Source organism: Lissotriton helveticus, chromosome 12 (assembly GCF_964261635.1).
Source record: "Lissotriton helveticus chromosome 12, aLisHel1.1, whole genome shotgun sequence".
In the NCBI taxonomy this organism is placed as follows: domain Eukaryota; kingdom Metazoa; phylum Chordata; class Amphibia; order Caudata; family Salamandridae; genus Lissotriton; species Lissotriton helveticus.
Genome location: NC_136073.1, coordinates 600,952,148 through 600,975,312, shown reverse-complemented (window position 1 = coordinate 600,975,312; position 23,165 = coordinate 600,952,148). Strand labels below are relative to the sequence as shown.

At 42.9% G+C, this 23,165-nt stretch overlaps 1 protein-coding gene across 1 annotated transcript in view; it reads left to right on the top strand.

The window, feature by feature from the left end:
* Positions 1-1,878: 1,878 nt before the first annotated feature.
* The window catches only part of CFAP126 (cilia and flagella associated protein 126), a 138,280-nt gene continuing 116,993 nt past the window's right edge, over positions 1,879-23,165 (top strand). Inside the window, exons 1-2 of the mRNA XM_078668639.1 lie at positions 1,879-2,056; positions 17,537-17,599. Coding sequence (XP_078524765.1) covers positions 2,030-2,056; positions 17,537-17,599 — 90 coding nt within the window. The 5' untranslated portion in view covers positions 1,879-2,029. The remainder of the gene's footprint in view (positions 2,057-17,536; positions 17,600-23,165) is intronic.

The following is a 23,165-nucleotide window of genomic DNA, read 5'->3' as shown; positions in this document are numbered from 1 at the left end:
ATCTATCTATTGCCCTCACTCTATCTATCACCCTCACACTATCTATCTATCTATCTATCGCCCTCACTCTATCTATCTATCGCCCTCACTCTATATATCTATCGCCCCTCACTCTATCAATCTATCTATCTATCGCCCTCACTCTATCTATCTATCTATCGCCCTCACTCTATCTATCACCCTCACTCTATCTATCTATCGCCCTCACTCTATCTATTGCCCTCACTCTATTTATCGCCCTCACTCTATCTATCGCCCTCACTCTATCTATCGCCCTCACTCTATCGCCATCACTCTATCTATCTATCACCCTCACTCTATCTATCTATCGCCCTCACTCTATCTATCTAACGCCCTCAGTCTATCTATCTATCGCCCTCACTCTATCTATCCCCTCACTCTATCTATCTATCGCCCTCACTCTATCTAACTATCTATTGCCCTCACTCTATCTATCTATCTATCTATCTATCTATCTATCTATCTATCTATCTATCTATCTATCTATCTATCTATCTATCTATCTATCTATCTATCTATATATCTATCTATCTATCTATCTATCTATCTATCTATCTATCTATCTATCTATCGCCCTCACTCTGTCTATCTGTCTATCTATCTATCCCCCTCAATCTATCTGTCTATCTATCGCACTCACTCTATCTATCGCCATCACTCTATCGATCACCCTCACTCTATCTATCTGTCTATCTATCTATCGCCCTCTATCTATCTATCTATCTATCTATCTATCTATCTATCTATCTATCTATCTATCTATCTATCTATCTATCTATCGCCCTCACTCTATAAATCTATCTATCTATCGCCCTCCCTCTATCTATCTATCACCCTCACTCTATCTATCGCACTCACACTATCTATCGCATCACCACAGCATCACTTAGCACCACCACAGCATCACTCAGGGGCACCCCAACATCACTATGCGATACCACAGCATCACTGAACGCCACAACATCACTCGTCGCCACCACAACATCACCCAGCGCCACCACAGCATCAATCTGTGCAACCATTCAACAACAACTGGTTCAAATATGTTCTCTCAATGTTTCAAGCTTTATTACAAATGTCACAAAAAGATGTTAACATTTCACTTCTGTTCTTGGATTTTCGTCACAATAAAATACACTGAACATAATCTTCACAAAAGTTTTTACAAAAGTTTAAGCTATTGCCATTATAAATTACAATAATTTTATTTAAGTATTAATTATTAAAGAAAATTAAAAGCCATTGCTCTTTGTAATATCAATACATCTAAGTTACGTAAATACAACACATATTGCATTACAAATGCTGTAGGTGTCACATTTGTTAAAGTTATAACTATTGGCATTGTAAAAGACAAAGCTATTAATTTCGCTATTTTCAAAACCAACACATAAATTAAAAAAATTGTCATTTACAATACCAATAGCTCAAACGTTCCTAATGCGGGACCTATTGCATTGCAAATGCTTGTTTGTAATCCCTGTGGCGCTATACTTTGAAAAGAGGTTAGAGACCTGCTTCTGTAATTTGCCAAAATGTCATGAGGGTCAGGATCAGGATCAGTGACCATACATCAATTAATGTTTAGGTGTGGAACACGTCAAGTAAAGCAATTCTTATGATCTAATCGAATCAGTGGCCATAAAATCTAAACATACCTCTTTTGGCCGCCGAATGTTAGCATCTATGGTCGAACCATGGGCTGTATTACTTCATAAACACACTAGATGCCGCTAGTGTTCCATCGAAAAGAGTAGCAGGCCTATGTAAACAGAACGGCAATAAAAGAAAGACCAACCACGTGCTTGCAGGTTGCTAGGAGACGAGTAAGTAACAAAGCACAGGGCTGCGGCCCGCAGGGAGGCAGCATCAGCATCCGCACAGCACACTCTGGGGCAGCGGTGTTAGGCCTGAAGGACCCTGCTTTCTTCAGACCGGGAAGTTTTACTAGTCCTGCCCCCAGCACAGCGGTGACAAGGACATACCTGCCCCTCATCACAGCCTGAAGATGGCTTTAAACTTCAGCGCTAACCAGGTTAGGAAACTCATCTTCTTGCCTTTCTCAGTGTTTCATTTCCCCTGTTCGGCGACCCCAGCCATAGGTTCTTTGGTTTACATGTGTAGGAGATACTGCACTAATCGATTTAAAAGAATACGGCCAAAGTATATTTCTGTCTTTATTATGTAGTTGCGCAGGGGCGGCTTGCGATCTTTGGATGGGGTGAGGCGTAACAGCTGCCAGGAGTAACCCCATTTTATTTCAAAATTTGCCTTGGATGTTCTGCATACGTTAAGAATTACCTTACTTGTGCCAACTACAACATTTTGTAGTGGGCCCCTTCTCATTACAAGAATTAAATACAATATTGTTCTGCCAGAATCTTGCCATTGATGCTGTCCAGCCTTTTAGCATGGCTTGCTTAACCCAACCTGCTCCCGCCTCCCATTTGTGCCATGGCTGCACTCTCTGAGGCAAAGAATTACCTCAGTATGCCAGCACCAGCGTATATCTCCCAGTATTTCAGGGTCTGCATTTTGGCTTGGGTGCCTCTCTTATGCCAAGAATTACCTTCAATGTCCCAGCAACACCACTATGCCACTGGTGGCCCCATGCCAAGAATGTTCTCCAATATGCAAGTGCCAGCATTTTCCCGCATGGCCCCCAGGCAATAATCCCTTCTAGTATGTCAGGGCTTGTATTTAGCCGTTGGTGCCCTTCAATCAATCAATCAATCAGGGTTTTGTATAGTGCGGCAACTCACCCGTGAAGGTCTCAAGGCGCTGGGGAAGTGGGGCTGCTGGTCGGTCTGGGTGGAGGATCATTTGAAGAGCCAGTTCTTGAAGTCCTTCCTGAATTGGGTCAGGGACGCGGATTGCCTGAGGTGGAGGGGCATGGTGTTCCAGGTCTTGGCAGCGAGGTACAAGAACAACCTTCCTCCGGTCCTGGTCTTGTGGACTGTTAGATTGGGCTGTCTCTGGTGGGCAGAGGTGAGTACTTCTGTCCCAGCCAGGACTTGCCTCCTCTAGTTAGGATAGGGGGCTATCCCCTTAGTAGTATCACCAAGCAGTCAGACTGAACCTCGAGGGCCAGTGTAAAGCCTTTATGTTCATGTACAGTAATATTTTGCCACACTACAAACGGACACCACACCGGGTTTCTATGAAAATATAGTATTCTTTATATATTGATTTATCACAAGGCCCAATAACAGTACAAATCCACAATAAGGTAGGAAGGTTGGGGCGACTGTTCGGGGGTTGAAGATGGGGATGGGGTCAGTTCAGGTTGGGTTAGAGTAGCTAGGGCAACTCGGGTACTCACAGTCAAAGATTAGGGGTGCGATTCTCCAGGTACGAGCCGCGACAAAGTCAGCAGGGCTCGTGATGGTGAAATGCCTTGTGTACAGGAGGGACGAGTCTCAGGGTACGAGCCGCGACAAAGTCAGCAGGGCTCGTGATGGTGAACTGCTTTGCGTACAAGAGGTACGATTCTCAAGGTACGAGCTGCGATGAAGTCAGCAGGGCTCGTGATTGTGAAATGCTTTGCGTACTGGTGGTACGATTCTCAAGGTACGAGCCGCGACAGAGTCAGCAGGGCTCGTGATGGTGAAATGCTTTGCGCACTGGTGGTACGATTCTCAAGGTACGAGCCGCGACAAAGTCAGCAGGGCTCGTGATGGTGAAAGGCTCTGCGTACAGGAGGTACGATTCTCAAGGTACGAGCCGCGACGAAGTCAGCAGGGCTTGTGATGGTGAAATGCTTTGCGTACAGGAGGTACGATTCTCAAGGTACGAGCCGTGACAGAGTCAGCAGGGCTCGTGATGGTGAAATGCTTTGCGTTCAGACAGTACGATTCTCAAGGTACGAGCCGCGACAAAGCCAACAGGGCTTGTGATGGTGAAATGCTTTGTTTACAGGCGGTACGATCCTCAAGGTACGAGCCGCGACAAAGTCAGCAGGGCTCGTGATTGTGAAATGCTTTGCGTACAGGCGGTACGATCCTCAAGGTATGAGCCGTGACAAAGTCAGCAGGACTCGTGATGGTGAAATGCTTTGCGTACAGGCAGTACGATCCTCAAGGTACGAGCCGCGACAAAGTCAGCAGGGCTCGTGATGGTGAACTGCTTTGCGTACAGGTGGTACGATCCTCAAGGTACGAGACGCGACAAAGTCAGCAGGGCTCATGATGGTGAAATGTTTTGCGTACTGGAGGTATGATCCGTGAGCCGCGACGAAGTCAGCAGGGCTCTCTCGTTTCCAACAACGATCTCCCCTCCCGTTCAAGGGTTCCCTAGTTATATCTCAAAGGTCTTTGAAGTCTTTCATCAGGTAGGGTGTTCCCCTCCACCCCGGTTTCTGTTGTTCCTCGTCTTTTCCAGATGGCACCCCTGTCCTTTGAAGGAGGGAGGCCGGGTGTCAGACGCTCAGCGGGAAGTGGGGCCAGCATTGTTGCAGGCAGGACACTTGCCAGAAACTACCCCGCCTCTCTTATCTGACGGCAGCCAGCTACCCCCAGGCTTTGGGAGACAACCCAGACATTTGACTACACATCTGGGGCACACTACGAGGTTAGGAATCTAGACATTTTTCTACCAAGGCCATTTCTATGCTCCGGATCTAACCTTCACTCCTCGAAAAGAATGTCTCATATACCCCTGATGTTAGGGACACTAATTTGGAGTTTCTATCATTTTCCTCGGGTCAGATACAAGGTTCGTGGTTATACTTTTGAAAGGGAGCACTTGCACCATGGCCCTGGTTAGCAGGGGTACAGTACTTAGCACGTCTTAGTCCAGCACAAAAAAAGGGTCATACATGAAGAGTGCGAAAAAGTGGACGGGGGACCCACGCCAAGGATACCAGGTCTAACATGGACCCTTCCATACGCCAGGAATTATTTCCAATATGCCAGCGGCAGCATGTCACCGTGAAATAAGCCGGGAATTATATTTAGTATGCCATAGCCAGCAGCAGGCTGACATTCAGAAAACATGCAAAGAAACACTCTGTTGCTCTCTCTCACACTCTCTCCCATTTCCAGTTATGCTCAATACCTCTCACATTCGCTCTGTCCCCCCTCTCTCACTCTAACTCATACTCTCTTGCTTACTCATTCTCTCTCATATTTACTCCCACTCACTTTTGCTCACACACAAATGTACTCATACTCGCTGGCTCTCACTCTCACTCTCACTCTCACTTACAAACACACTAACACACATTCACCCTTACACACTCACTGACTCTGGGCCCCAGTGAAACTACAAATGCTGCACCATTGATACTGCATATGCTGCACCATTGATAATTCTACAACCATGGACCACTGCCACTCCCTCTCTCAATCTCCTATCACTCACGTTTACTTATTCATACACAATCTCAGACTTAGATTTTCACTCACTTTCGTTCTCATTGATCAATCAATCAATCAGGAAATATGTAGGTCGTGCTACTCACCCGTGAGGGTCTCAAGGCACTGGGGGAGAGGGCTGCTGCTACTGCTTGAATAGCCAGGTCTTGAGAAGCCTCCTGAAGGTTAGTAGGTCTCGGGTCTGTCGTAGGATGATGGGGAGGGTGTTCCAGGTCTTGGCGGCGAGGTGGGAGAACGATCTGCCGCCGGTGGTTGCTCTTCGGATGCGTGGGACGGTGGCCAGGGCGAGATCGGCGGAGCGGAGCTGGCGGTGGGGGTGTAGCAGCGGAGTCGTCTGTTGAGGTACGCTGGTCAATAAAACAATAACATAAATAAAAAGTAAATAATTATATTTAATACATTAAAAAATATATATACTTTCAATGTTTTTAAAATTAATAATATACTACATTATCAAAACTAATAATAAAAATAATAAATAGCTAAATAAATAAAACTACTATTCAAAGTCCAAAAAAACCTACAGTAATGATAACATTGGATAGCGTAACACTTAAAATTACTACTCCAACTTTAGAAAATTCAACAGTAGGGAAAGCGTTGGATAGCATAGGGGTACAAATTACTATACCAACTCCAGAGGGGGCAACAGTAGGGAAAGCGTTGGATAGTGTAGGGGTAAAAATTAATATTCCAACTCCAGAGGGTGCTACAGTAGGGAAAGCGTTGGATAGCGTAGGGGTAAAAATTAATATTCCAACTCCAGAGAGGGCAACAGTAGTGAAAGCGTTGGATAGCGTAGGGGTAAAAATTACTATTCCAAATCCAGGTGTTGCAACAGTAGGGAAAATGTTGGATAGCGTGGGGATAAAAATTACTATTCCAGCTCCAGAGGGTGCTACAGTAGGAAAAGTGTTGGATAGAGTAGGGGTTAGAATTACTATTCCCTCTCCAGAGAGGGCAACAGTAGGGAAAGCGTTGGATAGGGTAGGGGTAAAAATTAATATTCCAACTCAAGAGGGTGCAACAGTAGGGAAAGCGTTGGATAGCGTAAGGGGTAAAAATTAATATTCCAACTCCAGAGGGTGCTACAGTAGGGAAAGCGTTGGATAGCGTAGGGGTAAAAATTACTATTCAAGCTCCAGAGGGTGCTACAGTAGGTAAAACGGTGGATAGCGTGGGGGTAAAAATTGCTATTCCAGCTCCAGAGGGTGCTACAGTAGGGAAAACGTTGGATAGCATAGGGGTAAAAATTTATATTCCAACTCCAGAGAGGGCAACAGTAGGGAAAGCATTGGATAGCGTAGGGGTAAAAATTACTATTCCAACTCCAGAGGGTGCAACAGTAGGGAAAATGTTGGATAGCGTGGGGGTAAAAATTACTATTCAAGCTCCAGAGGGTGCTACAGTAGGTAAAACATTGGATAGCGTGGGGGTAAAAATTACTATTCCAGCTCATAAGGTGCTACAGTAGGGAAAACGTTGGATAGCGTAGAATTTAAATATAATATACTTATAAATAATTTTTGTATTTAAAATAATAAATAATTACATTTTTTAATAACTCTACGTCATTTACAAATACTCATTAATAATTATTAAAAACATAATTACAATTGAATAATTAATGAACAATAAATACCAATAAATATTAATTATTAAATATTAGTCACCAAATAATAAATATTGAACAATAAAATATTTTTCATTACCAAAAAAATATGAATTATTTAAAATTAATTCACAATTAAACAATATTATACAATACAATTATTTTTCATACCAAATAATACTTTTTATGAAACATTGATTACCAATCAATTAAAAATATTTTCCAATTAATACAAATTAATTACCAATTAAGAATAGTAATTGCCAATTAACAAAATTAATTACCAATTAAAAAAATAATTACCAATGATTTTTTTTGCCAATTAAAAACATTAATTACCAATAAAAAAAATGTATTATCAATCAAAATAATTAATTGCCAATTAATAATTAATTACAAATAAAGTAATTATCCATACTAATAAATAAAATTCAATTAATAATTAATTAAAATTTAATGTCTACCCACCCAATTCCCGTATAAACCCACAACCCGCTACAGAAATAAACACAAAAATGAATTACAATTAATTTATAATTCCTAAAAATTAATAATTAATTTAGTATATTTAAATTACTTCCCACCCTATTCCCCTATAAACCCACAACCCGCTCTGGTACTAAAACATAAAATTTACTTAAAAATAACATTATTAATATATAAAAATAATACACATATAATTTAAAACAAGTAAAATACTTAACAAAAAAAATATTACACATACATAACAAAATACATAACAATAATACAAATATCGATATTAGTAACTTCAATATTACTTACATAGATATAACAAAAATCGATATTACTTACCTTAGGGTTCATATTCTGTCCAACGATATTCTTGACCTCGATATTCTGTACCTTAGATATTTCCAACTCGATATTTTTGTAGGTCCATATTTCAAACTCGATATTTTGACTGTGCACCAAGCAGACACAATAAATGAGTAGTGGGCCTGTGGGGGATCCAACTGTATGACTCGCTACAGCCTACCCCCTGACCAGATTGTCCCTAGTAGGGGTTTCAGATTGGAAGAAACAGTGGTACCTGCAGGACATTTGGAGGTTACAACATGGCCTACTATGGGACTACTCATACTAATTGCACCTTTATAAGCTCCTCACCCGATTTGATCTGTTTGTTTGTTCCATACACCTGGGTCACTCTCTGACACACTGAATATCTGGGGCGTACTCTGTCGGACCACAACTTGCTCTTACTATGCCTATGCCTGGTGGCTGGCCCACGGTGACCTCCACAAGGCGACTTAATCTGGCTTTCCTTGAGGATGCATGCTTTAGGGATTCATTATGGATGGCTGTCTCAAAATACTTCCAATTAAATCAGGGTACAGCTAGTTCCCCACTTATAGAATGGGAGGCATTTAAGGTGGGACGGATGGTATGAGAGAGGAGGGAGCTCCTCCAGGAGCTGGATACTTTAGAGACACAATTGCATGATCAGGGCTCCAGATTGACAGCCCCACCACTCCCTCATAAACAATTGTAGGTAATATGGGGTCAATACGCTCAGGCGTTGGAGCGATTTAGATGCCTAGACCAGCGTGAATACCAGGCAAGAGTACATGAGGAAGGGGGCAGGTCAGGTAGGCTCCTGGCGGGTTTGGTGCACACTGAATCTAGAGGCTCCCCCATCACACAGATTATGATGGATGAGGAAGGTTATTATATTCTCCTGGGGCTATTAATGAGACCTTTACCGCATACTATGAGACCATGTATTGGGAGCAACGTCCTCAGCAGCCAAAAAGGATAGCAGGGTTCTTGGCGCCTTAGCCATTGAGGACATTGGACGCCACTGACCAGGAACAACTGGGGGACCAATTCCGGAGCAGGAAGTGAATGTGGCTATTAAAGCAATTGCCTCTGTTAAGACTCCAGGACCAGATGGTCTGCCAGCGGAGTTTTACTCAGCCTTCGGACAGATCTTTGCTCCTAAACTGGTGGCACTTTATGCCGAGGCATTAAGCATGATACTATTGCCAGACACCACTAGGGATGAACTGGTTGTTCCCCTACCAAATCCGAACTCCTTGGTAGCATGCACGTTGGAATTTTGCCCACTTTCCATGCTGAACATGGAGTTCAATTTTCTGAGCCAAATACTGGCCATGAGACTCCTGCCTCACATGCCCCACCTCGTAAACAGAGATCAAAAACAGATTTATTCCAGCAAGGTCCACATTGGGTAACCTTCGCGGACTCTTTCGTGTTTTTCACCATTGAGAAGCCAGTCTGTATGTGGAGGCATTAATTATGTCTGTCGACCTAGAGAAGGCAATTCAGCTCGGTGAGTTGGGACTTTTTACATGCGGTGATGGACCAAATATGAATGGGGCAGGGCTGGGGGAACTGGGTGAGGTTGCTATACATGGGCCCTACTGCAAGGGCCCAGACAGGCGGGGTGAACTAGGACTCCTATAAAGTCTACTGGGGTACCAGGCAGGGATACTCCTGTTGCCACTTCTGTTCATCCTAGCGATTGAACCTCTGACACAACTTTTTAGACTGAGGGGGAGGCAACATGGCATATGCCTAGAAGGGGAGGACCATGTTGTCTCTCTTTACGCTGATGATTTATTAATATATCTGGGGGGCAGGAGTCATGGGGCGACTGAGGCCCTGACACGTTTGGAGGACTACTCATGTTTAGAGGGCCTCAAACTAAACAAATAAAAAACCATTGCCCAACAGTGTTGGCGGTGGGCCTCACCTGGTCTCCCTATTTCTTTAAATATCTGGGTGTACGAGTATTCCATACTTTGGAGGATGTCCAGGATGGTAATTTGAAGCTGATAGTTCGATGTCTAAAAACGAATGTCTAATTTTGGCGCTCCCTGAAACTGCCTTTGATGGCCCAAATAGCACTATCCATCATGACAATGCTCCCTAAACTTTTTTACTTTTTTGTGAACCTCCCAGTGGTAATTCCACCCTCTTGGTTCGCAAGCCTTGATACACTGCTCAATGTGTTGATCTGGGACGGTGGCTAGAATAGGGTATCACCATGAGTTTTGCAGAGAGCACCGTAGGACGGTGGGCTGGGTACCCCAGATTTGTAACTGTACTATTTTGCCACTCAACTCCAGTGGCTGGCTCAGTGGCTCAACAGGAGGAACTTGGAAACTCTGGGACCAATAGGCCTGTGGATAATCATGGACTGCTCTTGGCAAACCTTATTCACCCACAGGTGCCTACCCGAGAACCGGGTGTTCTGCTGCGAGTGGCACTGAAGTGCTGGAGAAGATGCCTCCGGTGCATGGCTGGAACTCCCCGCTATTCACCAGACTTGCCCTAGTCGGGATCCCCCATGGTGACACCTTTGCCCCATGCACTAGGAGACAACTGGCGGACTGGACATTGGCCCGAGTTATTACTGTGTATGATTGCTTCCAACAAGGGGAACTCATCCCCATGGATGACTTTTTATCCCAATAGGATTTTCCCCAGGGACAATATCTGAACTATCATGCAATAGTGAGGACATATGGGGATCTGTGGTGGTGTGGGTAGCAAGAGCCGAAGAATCATGGGGTACTGCAATGTTGGTGGCATTAGGGTGAAGTGGCTGTACAAAACACAACTAGAAAGGCTCACAAGGCCACTAGCAAGGATGCATGAAAAATGGGAGGTTATAGTGAGAAGGGTGTTCACCAATAAGGAGTGGGGTTGAATACCAAAGAGGGTGTCAAGGAACACTAAACTTAAGCTTATCCAATTTAACTATATCCACAATGAGGACCTGTGTTGTCCCAGACGCCAAGAACCAGATGCTGGGTTTGTGTACATTGCATGGGACTGTCCAAAGGTGCAAAGCTCATGGGAGTCTGTGGTAGCTTCTACCAACAAGGTTTTGGCACGCACACTCCCCTGCTCGGTAGAGGTTTGTCTGTTGGGTTTGTTCCCCAGACCCAGGACCAGAAAGGTAGGATCCAGATTTGTGGACCTGGCTCTTGTGGCGGACCAGAGGCAGATTGTACTCACATGGTTAGCGGGGTGGGCCCCGCAATGGTAGTATGAGAAAGAGATGTGGATATGTGAGTAGCATCTATGGAGAGGGCACTGATGCGAGAGGATGCCCGGGGGTTCGCCGCATCCCGAAGGCTGAGGTGTGGACGGAGGTGCTGCAAGCGTGGGGCAGCAGGAACGAAATGGACTCAGATGATAGTGCTGAGAAGGGGGGTGAGCTTGAAAGTACCTTGAGCACTCCCTGATACATTGCATCACCTATGTAAAGCGCGCTCCTCTGAGGCAAAGAGGGCCGGACAGGGGACCCCATTTCTACCCCATTCGAGGAATATAGATCCTTCGCATAGCATATTGTATGTTTCCACCCCTGAGAAGGGGTTTGTACTTATGATAATGAATGATGATAGGGTCCCTAGACACCAGACTGTTTACCAGTTTCTAAAGCTTTTTTTTATGGTTCACATAATGTCTGCCTAGAATGGCGGAGTCAGATGGGTCCACTTGTTTCTCCCCGAGAAGCCCTTCTTGAGTAGAGCAGCAGCTTGTATCATGAGCTATACAAATCATGGAGTACACTACTAGGATGATATGCAAATGTTTGTAAAGAATATAAAGCGATACAGTGTTTTACATGGTTCTGTGCACAAAACGAAATGTGGCATACCATTTATTTGTTGAGTTGCCTGCTGATCTAGCAATTGCATGTAATTTTGTGTAACATAAAACTGATAAAGCTATGTTTAAAAAAAACTCGAACATTATTAGCAATGCCTCTGAATGCAAAATTATTGCTAACCCTTATCCTAAAAACAAGAAAATGACACTACAGGTTTCAGGTATTCAAAAGATCTTGACTTGTTGCAGGAGTCCATACAGTTAGAACGCAGCTTCCTCTGAAGCGACAAAATATATTCCATTTTGTTTCAGCGCAGAACCACAAATAGATCCTATTTCCACTTTTTTCTTGATATCAAAAAGAACTCCAGCAATGTTTTTATACAAGAAGAACAAAACATGTTCGGAGAGACCCAGTCATGTTAAATCGAGGCCTGGAAATACAAACTTAAAAAAACGCAAATAAACATTATTTTTAAATTGTAAGTCGGCTCTAACAATGTCTTGCCTCATAATTTTTGTCTTTGTTTTCTTTTTTGGCATCAGTGGCGGCTAATACTTAATTGCAGTGGCGGAGAGGGGGAGTTAAAAAAGAAAAACTCACTTACCTTTCCACGGCTGCCGTCTTCCTCTATTGTCTGTCCTCGCTTCTCTACCCGTAAGCATGCAAGCTCCCCTAAGCCAATCATGACACTGCAGTCTCCATGACAGCAGCGTCGTGATTGGTCTGAGCACTGTGGTTCGGCGCTCAGACGAGGACTGACAGCCCGTACATGATCTCACCCAGGCTGTGTATTACAGCCCGGTGGAGAACATGCAAAGTGCGCATGATTGTTTGGCCAGCCAAGAGGGCCAAACCGTCATGCGCACTTAAGTGCGCATACCACTCCTCCCCCTGCTGGCTGTGATGACAGCCAAGGTTCACCCCACCCCTAAACTGGCTTCAGCAAGGACAAATAAAATTATAAAAGTGAGTTACTATCATTTTAATTTTCCTCTTTTACCCTGCTGAAAAGCAGTGGGGCGACGCCTCTCCGCCATAGCGCTGCTGTTTGGCAGGTCATTTTAACCTGTTACAGCACCCCCTTATTAACATACCACTCAGATTTGGGCCCTCCTATCATTCCTATGCCAGCAAGTAGTGCTTCTTTCGAGGCAGTGGTTGAAGATTGGGCCAACCAGCACTCATTTTTGGGGACCAGCACTTTTTTTTTCTCACCAGTCCAAGACAAAGAGAGTGAAAACACACACAAAGGAGAAAGAAGGAGAAATATTGAAAACCTGGACAAAGGGAGAAAATAGGAATGTAGGAAGATGCAAGAGTTAGATTATGGGGCAGATAAGGTCTAGTGGTAATTTTACAAATCAAGCAGTGCCAGCAACACTCAGATACATCTGGTATTGGCTTGGCAGCATTGAGGCTTAGAGCATGATACGGTTGGGTCTGGCTAATGGTTGCCAAGACAGAGGGGAGACAGTTTTCAGGGAAGATTCAGAGGTAACATCATTTGTCTGGGGTAGCTGTAACCCAGTATATAGTTAAAAAGAGTTTTGCTGGTCTTCTTCAGGTGCAGCTATTAGAACTGCATTTGGCATTAAAACTGCATACCCAGGCCAGCCACTGAGTTTAGGAAATTAATCATGTTTCCAGAGCATTGAACTGCATTACATTGATTAATGATAAATGAGCAAAGTCTCTCGACATTTAAATGTATCATAAGATCACTCTACGTAATGACTTTCCAATGTGCACATGGTGATCCCATCTTATGAGCTGTGATTAAGTGACCATTTCATTCCTTTAAATTGAGGGAGGCCTACGGGACAAGCCATTTCCTGTCTGGGCACCACTGGAGTGGAACTAGCTGTCAATTTCATTTTAAGGAAGGTAGTATTAAATAAGGTCACATCTGCTTGTTTCGGTAAACTCTGCATGATTCAGAAAATTCTTCCTTTGAATGCTCGCCGAACTATTATTCACGCCCTTATAACGTCACACTTGGATGACGCAAACAACCTGTATGCCGGAGCACCAGCCTATCTGGTCAAATGTCTGCAGATTGTGCAGAATGCGGCGGCAAGAATGATCTGTAACATACCATAGCGTTGCTCAAGCTCTCCTCACTTAAAAAAGTTACACTGGCTACCTGTGACTAGCCGCATTCAGTTTAAATCTCTGGTCCTGACACATAGAGCTATGTAGGGTCAGGGGCCGGCCTATCTTAGAGCCAGACTGAAGCATGCTCAGTCCAACCGATCTCTCAGATCAAATCATCTTTGCCTCTTACATACTCACCGATTTCACCGTTCTAGAATGGGGGGTAGAGCATTATCACTGTTCGTTCTTGGAACAACTTGCCACTGTCCCTCATAATGACAGAATCGGAATGCTTATTTCGACCCAATCTAAAAACCTGGCTGTTTACCAACCTCTAGTTGCAGAGAGACAATAACAGCTGCTTACTGTTTGCAGCGCCGGAACACACCCGTTGGGGGTAGTTACGCACTATATGAGTTTCTAAATATTAACAATAATAATAATAGTCTCTTAACTACTTCTGCAATCAGCTAGATTGTTCTGAGATTGTGGTTGTTTGTATTAAGTTTGAGTTTTAAAATGTTGACTGCAGTAAGGTCGAACTGAAATTGTTGAGGTAATGATGGTGTGTCCTTCATTATTACCTGTGACAATCACAAAAATGACAAATTCTAAAAGTCGTTTTTATTACATGCATTCTTTAAATCATCTTACTGTATTCTAACAACACCATTCCCAACCCCTTAAAATCCTGACCAAATCTTAGTGCTACCCTTCTTTAAACTCAAAAAAGCCCTTACTACTCTTTAACAATACCACTCTCTGAAACCCTAAAGCTACCAATTCTTGAACTATATTGGCCTGTTACATAACACTATCCTTCCTTGAATCCTGAAAACGCCTGACTATCCTTTTACACACCCTTCCATGACCTCTAAAAATCCCTTACTACCCTTTTATGCGACCCGTTTCTGAACCCTCAGTACTATGAACTACCCCTTAATGTTAACTTCCTCGAATCCTAAAAATCCTTACTATCCCTTAATGCTATCCTCCCATCAACCTGAAAAACCCTTATTTCCCATCATTGCTATCCTTCCCCAACCCTAATAAACTGTTGCTTCCCCTTAATGCTGCTATTCCCTATTTCCCCAACAAATCCTTACTATCCTTTTACACTATTGAACTATGAACCCTAAAATCCCAGACAACTGCTTAATACTGAACCTCCCTGATCTCTAAATAGTCATTGGTACCCCTAATTCTACCCATCCGCGAATACCTAAAAACCCTAACTACCCCTTAATACTACCAATCCCTGAACCCCTTAATTCTACCTCCCTAAATTCTAAAAAACATCACTAATACCCCACTCCTTTCCCCACCTCACTCTAAATGTTCCTCTCTACTTTACTTTACACTACAGGAGGATACTGCCTACCACCTGCTCACACTCACACTAAACTTAGCTTTGCCCAAAAGGCACAATATTTGCCCTTTGCATTTTTTTCTTGTAGTCACAGCTGTTTCACTACCTTTCCAGTGGAGATTTTGACACAACCTTTTTTCAATCTCCCCCACCCCCCTCCCCCCAATATTTTTTACTGCAAACCAAGCTTGTGTTTATTTGGGGTTGACATCAGTGCATGGAGATTGTTAAATCCCCATAGTACTCTATACAATTATGCATATTCATTCAGACCACACCTTATAGAGGTTGCTTTAAAACAAAATTAACAAGGAAAACAGAACAGGGTGGCTGGACAGGATAATTATCAACAACAACTTTCAGCCACGTAGTCAGAGATATACCACGCGACCGCCGGGAGAGAATCCCAAATCAAATTTATTTTCTAATGAGACTCAAATTTTAAGGAATCTAGGACATGAACGCAAACAAAACAACTGTTATGACAGTAGATTACTGATGGCAATATCTACAAATATACAGAATTTACAAATATACAATACATACAAAAGTGAATGAAGCCACATTAGTGAGCAAGACACACCAAAAACAATACAAAATTCAGTGAACAATATTAATTGTAGTTATATACAGTGCAAAACTTTGAAGTATAAAGTGAATGTGAACCAGTCCTACAGACTGTGAAACCATGGGACAGGCGGGGAGATGGAATGGAATGCCTGCCTGTCAACCAAGCCTGTGGTTAGTTTTTAGAAGCGGGTTGCACAACTAGGGTCCAAAGGAATCGGTGTAGTTATGTCCTAGTGGCACCCATGGAGGTTTACCACAGGGTGGAGGTGTCGACGCGTTTCGAACCGGAGTTGTTACAGGTTCTCTTCAGGACAGGGACTGGGGGTAATGATTCTGCTCAATGGCGTAAGAATAGCCGTAGTATCGGTTACACTCGACCGGGCAGGATTTCTGTACTTCAACCAGCTGTTGGGCTGGAATTGAGGTGCCCACGAAGCGGTGCACAAACGGTGCTCACATGTTCCAACGTCTGAGGGTGGGAACTGAAATCCCAGCCAGAGGAAAAATATATTTCGGTAGTTTCTTGTCTGGTCCGCGTCAGCAAGGGGTTAATGAATTGCGCTAACTTTCAAATCGGAATCAATCCGGCGTTTCGAGCAGCAACACAGACCGTTTGTGCACCGCTTCGTCGGCAGCAGAATCATTACCCCCAGTCCCTGTCCTGAAGAGAACCTGTAACAACTCCGGTTCGAAACGCGTCGACACCTCCACCCTGTGGTAAACCTCCATGGGTGCCACTAGGACATAACTACACCGATTCCTTTGGACCCTAGTTGTGCAACCCGCTTCTAAAAACTAACCACAGGCTTGGTTGACAGGCAGGCATTCCATTCCATCTCCCCGCCTGTCCCATGGTTTCACAGTCTGTAGGACTGGTTCACATTCACTTTATACTTCAAAGTTTTGCACTGTATATAACTACAATTAATATTGTTCACTGAATTTTGTATTGTTTTTGGTGTGTCTTGCTCACTAATGTGGCTTCATTCACTTTTGTATGTATTGTATATTTGTAAATTCTGTATATTTGTAGATATTGCCATCAGTAATCTACTGTCATAACAGTTGTTTTGTTTGCGTTCATGTCCTAGATTCCTTAAAATTTGAGTCTCATTAGAAAATAAATTTGATTTGGGATTCTCTCCCGGCGGTCGCGTGGTATATCTCTGACTACGTGGCTGAAAGTTGTTGTTGATAATTATCCTGTCCAGCCACCCTGTTCTGTTTTCCTTGTTGCTGAGATCCGGGCTGGGCAGACGTAGGATCCAAAACCTTCACTGTTCTACAATTAAAACAAAATTACACATCACCTATTTCAAATCTCATAATCAGGACTTTCTAAGTTCCATCACAGTATTTGGACGTAATGTTTTTACGTAGACACTTAAATCAACTTTTCCATAATAATTTCCTTTGCGTCTTTAAGGTTGCTAGTTCTACTTGTACCACTCACCACCAAGTTCTGTCAGATTTGTAGGCACATGTATCATATATTTTTTAAATCGAGTAGCAGTATCCATTTAAATTTCATATTTACTAACATATGTAGCACATGGTACAAGAAATCATGACAGTCGACACCAAATGGTGAACAATCTGAAGAATGTACTTGATTAATTGATTGTGTTTGAGTTACTGATACGTCTTTTTGATTCAGACATAAGTCATTTTATGATTATATTTGGGTAAGGGAGATGGATCTGTTCCTGATTTTATGAATGTTTTTTATCTTCTATATTCTTTTATGCTTTTTATTAACCAGATAAAGATTGATTGACTGATTGGTGAATTCCATGTGGTAACAAGTATTGTGCACAAATTCTCTGTAGAAGACCATGTTCCATACTGAAAGTAACTTGTAATTGTTTGTGTTTGCTTCACAGTATGAGGGGGGCTTTAAGTCAAACAAGTTGCAAAATTGGGGGCTTCCCAAACGGCATAAAGAGGTAGGTGCAAACAGTTATATCACTGTGTCAAATTTGATAATATCAAGCTACAGTGATATCCCATCGTCTACACTGACTCTCACTACCTCACAAGCTAAGTATATTTACCTCTACCAGCTCCTTTGTCCCATTAAAAGTATAAGGGGGTTTAAGAACAGTAACTATATACTTGCCTTGCGATGTAGTGTTTTAATTAATGTAGTTGGTGTGATATTATTATAATGTTGTTTAACACTTACTCTAAAGCGGGGAACAGTGGAGTTTAAAAACAATAATTGTATACTCCCATTGCAATGTAGTGGGTAGGCCAATGTAGTTGATGTAATATTATTATAATGGTATGTATCATGTGCAGTACAGTACCAAGCGTATGTGGACGTTTGAGTGATAGATTTTGTAAGCCTAAGACAACATTATTACATTACATTCTGATAATCACCACTCCAAGAGTCATAACCTTCACCAGCTCAGCCATCATTGGGTGCCTGCCCATAGAAGCTTAACACTGGGGGAGCCCAAAGAGGTCCTAGACCAGCATAACCAATGAGGTAGCATGGAAAAAGCACTGGTGAAAAGCAATCTCTCATCTGATGATCTTTCAATTTCACCCACCCTGAAGGTTTGGCTCAATTCTATGACCAATCAGAAGCCACAGAACAGAAAGGGAATGTTGCACTTGGGGTTGTTGTAAAACTAAATGGGATTATTGTTAACACAGCACCAATAAAGGTTCTTGTAACGACTCAGTAATATCATGTTGCGTCCGAAGCAGACCCACCTGACCCCAAAATAAATTTTAAAATGCTTCCTAAGGAGTACAATGAATTCTACTAGGCACAACTTTACAAAGTGATGAGAAGGAACATCACAATCCATAACGTTTCTATAACATTGCCCTGGTTCATTGCATTTATATGTTACTGAATAAGGAGGAAGTTGATGTTCCTAAATGAAAGGAAACAGCGTGGCCTTGCTAAATTGGCCATTTGTCCCATAGAACCACTTGATCAGTTTGAGATTTCACATGTGTATTGTGACAAAGCTGGAGGGTGTTATGAAAACTAGGGATAACACATTAGCTGAACAAATCCGAAGATACACACTGTGCCAGAGGTAAACTCTCAAAAATGCTGGAACATTTTTCTCGGACATGTTCTTTGGAATCCATATAGCATTTTGTAAATAAATTGGTATGCGTCATTGTATGACCTGCTTCAAATTATGTTATAACATAACATATTAACGTTCCAGGCCTCGGTGTTTGAGGGGGAACATCCTTTTCAACACAACTTTTACCACGCAGAGCCTTTACGACGCAACTATTACAACGCATGTCATTACAACGCATAGCGCTGGGGGGCGCTCTAGGATAGGGAATAGATTTAATTTACTATCCAACACCTTCCCTACTATCCACGGGGACTGGAGTTGGAATAGTAAATTAAACTATTCACTATCCAGCACCCCTTAACGCTATGCGTTGTAACAGCATGCGTTGTAAAAACTGCGATGTAAAGGCATGCGTGGTAAAAGCATGCGTTGTAATGTCATACATCCGTGTTTGAGAACTGTGCATAAAATGTTGGCATCTACTTACAATAGTGTGATGTAAGTATCTATCATAGAAAAGCTGGTGTTTCAGATGTAGGGGTGACCGATATGTGGACTTGCTTGACATTGGTGCTACAGCAAGAGCCTTTCTCTGAGCCAGTTTATCTTGCTGTTTTACACTTCAGACACATTTATTGCAGTCAGAGAGGGAAATATTTTTCCCCATAATGGTATCAATGGTGATGGACATTCGATGACAGTGCCCCTACCCACCAAATTAAATATGCCAGCAGTTTTCTGTGTGAGTCTGGTATGCCCCTAGGTGAATCATCTGATTAATTCAAGTGCTTGAAGTGTGACTGCGAGGTTTTGCCTTTTTTAAAGATAAATGAAAGTTTGCCCCAAAAATGTTTCACTGGCAACTTGGTCAACAATGTCAAAATCCAAATGGAAGCTCTGTATCAATCATCTGTCATGAATGGTCATTTCAGTTGTTTGCAGCTCAATGGTTAGGCCAGAACTTGAGGTTAATAATCTTGGGACTCGATGTACGTATAACTGGTTGTAAAATACTGGCTACAAATTACAACCAATATTTTTGCGACCAGTGTGGTAATTTGCGAATTAACCTGTGTACTAATAGTTCGGTTTGCAAATTAAAGATTTGAAGTGGTTTGCAATTTGGCCCACTTTGTGAATAATAATGAGGTAGGTCGCAAAGTCAGACTCACTATGCATTGATGCCATAACAAAGATGGTGGCCTGCTGAGTCAGCAGACCACCATACCTATAAATGCTTTTTAATAAAGCACTTTTTTTTAATGCAGCCCTTTCCCCTGAAATTAAACAGGACTGAGTTTAAAAAGAAAAGTTTCTTTGTTTTTTGTTTATGTAAGAATTTGGTTGCAAAACATTAATACATAAAATTCAAAGTTCAAACCGTCTCCAAATGCTGAATTGAAATTGGTATTTGGTCGCAGACCCAAATTGCGATTTGGGAATGTGCTACGGAATTGCAGTTTGCATTTCATACATACCAAAATGCTTTTTTGCTGTCACAAATGGACTGATTCTCATCAAATGTGTTGCTCTGGACTTGGTATTAACCCCTTGCTGAAAGAGATTTACAAGCAAGCCCTTGCCCTAACCAGGAGAAAATAGTAGATTCCAGTGTCCACATATGCAGATGACACCTTACTGTACGTGAGACGTCCAGAAGAAAATCTATCTACGGTGCTGAGGGATGTAGTTCTGTTTGGTTCATTGTCGGGGATTCACGTGAATTGGGGGAAGACCGTAATGTTCCCTCTCACCCCTGCAACTTGCAGGGTGGATTCGGACTATCCCATACAGTGGACTACTGAACCGGTACGCTACCTAGGCATTAAGTTGCACACTGATTCAGAAACGGTCCTCAGAGAAAACTATGGCGTCGCTGTCTCTAGATTGGAGGATGATGTAGACAAATGGATTGCGCTGCCATTGTCGCTGATGGGATGCATATCGCTGCTTAAAATGATTGTGCTACCTCGTTTTTTATTTTTGTTTAGCAACATACCTATGGTTCTGTCTGGCACATTCTTCCGACAGCTTCACACACTAGTGCTCCGATTGGTATGGGCTGGAAAACAACCTAGAGTGGCTTGGGATATCCTTGTATGATCGTATGAGGATGGGGGACTTAACGCTCCGGATCTGGAATTATACTACCGCGCCGCACAAGGAGCGCATGCCTATGGATGGATACACGGTCCTGCTGATGCGCCGCCTATGAAAATTGAGGAGCTTGTAGCCTCTCCGGCTCCCCTACCGGCCCTACTGTCCCGACCCAGAGATCGGCGTACGGGAATTCTTGACTCAATGAATACGGTAATACACGCATGGTATCACCTCATGGACACTCAGGCTTGCTTGCTGCAATACGCCTCAGGAGCTAAGTTGGCGTGGTGTTCATGGCTGGCCCCTCGCAGAGAGAGGGCGGTTATAGGGGCTCTATCGGCATTGAATGTCAACACCATGGGGGATTTATTCCTTGCTGGGACGGCCTGTACATGGGAAGACCTTAAGCCTACAGAGGGAGCTGGTGCTCTGCTACTTCCCCGTTTCCAGTTTTACCCGGGTTCGCCATGCACTGAGGGGTTTACTAGGTGGAGACATGGCGGAGCCGCAAACGGTATTAGCATATGACTATATAGTCAAAGCCAAAGTTTCAACTAAATTGATTACTAATCTATACCGTATCACCCTTCCCGAGAGAACGGCGGACTATTCAAAGCCACGTCTGGCTTGGCAGACTGATCTGGATATTGAAATTTCTGAAGATGTGTAGAAGTTTTGCTGCGCTAATGTACGTAAGGTTTCCCTCAACGGCAGGCATAGGTTATTGCATTTCAAATTTTTAAACAGAGTTTATTACACCCCTGAACGTTTATTTAGATACGGCTCACGGGACAACCCAGGTTGCGAGAGATGCTATGCTCTAACGGCGGACTTTCTACACCTTACTTGGTTGTGTCCGAGACTAGCGGATTTTTGGTGTATGGTCTATAATGAGGTAAACAGAGTCACTGGTTTGTCACTATCGCCGTCCCCCCTATTGGCCTTATTGGGGTACTCAAAAGATGTTCCGCCGACTGCACGCCAACTGGTGGACATGGCCTTTATAGTTGCTAAACGATGTGTAGCATTGAACTGGAGGAAAGGGCCGACACCCACACTGACTCGCTGGTCAGATGATATGTTATACTGTTGTACACAATCAGAGCACTATAGCGAATTACTGCCACCAAGAAATAGACCTAAAAACTACTGGGCGTTATACCTAGAACACAGACAGAGGAGGGAGGAGGGCAAGCAGGGAGACACACAAAACACGCCCCATACAGGGGACGCATGATAAGTAGTGATACCTCAAGTCGATTAAGATCTGAGATACAGATAGCGTAGACCGTGACCTGGAAATGTATACATATTGTGCAGATTGCTTAGTAAGGGTGGAGTGGGAGATATAATGCTTCTTGAATTAATAAGATACATGCTGTCCGATTGTTGTACATTTGATGACCGAAATGTGATTGCACAAGCTTATTTGATTGTATGTTTAAGAAATGCCAATAAAAAATAAAAAAATAGTAAATCCAAAAGCTTTCAGGGAATAAGTACTTGTCCACTACCAGCATCTGTTAAGGCAACAGAAAGTAATATTTACCCTGATTGAAGAAGCAAAAGTTGATTAAGATTGATCACATCTGATCAGTGACATGAAAAGTGCCACCTAAAATAGCAGCATGAATTAATCCATAATCACATGCAGATACATTGAAATTGTCTGACATTAGAAATGGTTAGTACCACCATTTCATAAAGTCTTGCGGTGAAGTGGAAAGAGATGTACATCACACTATTTATGACCCATTGGGCCGTTTGCAACCAGTAAAATGCTCTTGGCAAGTACCAACCCTATTTTGCGAGTTGGTAACCTATTACCAACTCGCAAAATAAGGTTTGCAAAATGCTATAAGGAAGGGGCTTGTAAAGACAATACCTTCCTTATAAAGAGTCACACTGGTATGTAGGAATGTGTTGCGATCGGGAATGAGGTCGCAGAATATTCACAGTTACCACCACACCAACTTCAAGTTGGTGGTAAGCCATTGGCAAATGGGAAGGGCTCCCCTTGGGAATCCTTCCCCTTTGTGAATGGGTGCGCCAACATTTTTTCAGACCATGCAGTAGTCCCACGGACCACTGCCTGCCCTTAAAAACTGAACAGAAAACTTTTAATTAATTTTCTTTAAAAGGATCCAGTTTTCCTTCAAGGAAAATGGGCTGCATTTGAAAAAAAAGTAGCTTTTTTATAAAAACAACCACAGACCTGGTGGTCTGCTATCCCCACCATCCCTGTGTTATTTCACATTCCCAATGGGTCGCAAATTGCGACCTGCCTCATGAATATTGATGAGGCAAGTCCCATGCAACCCATTTGGGAATCACTAATGTGTCCGAGACACATTGG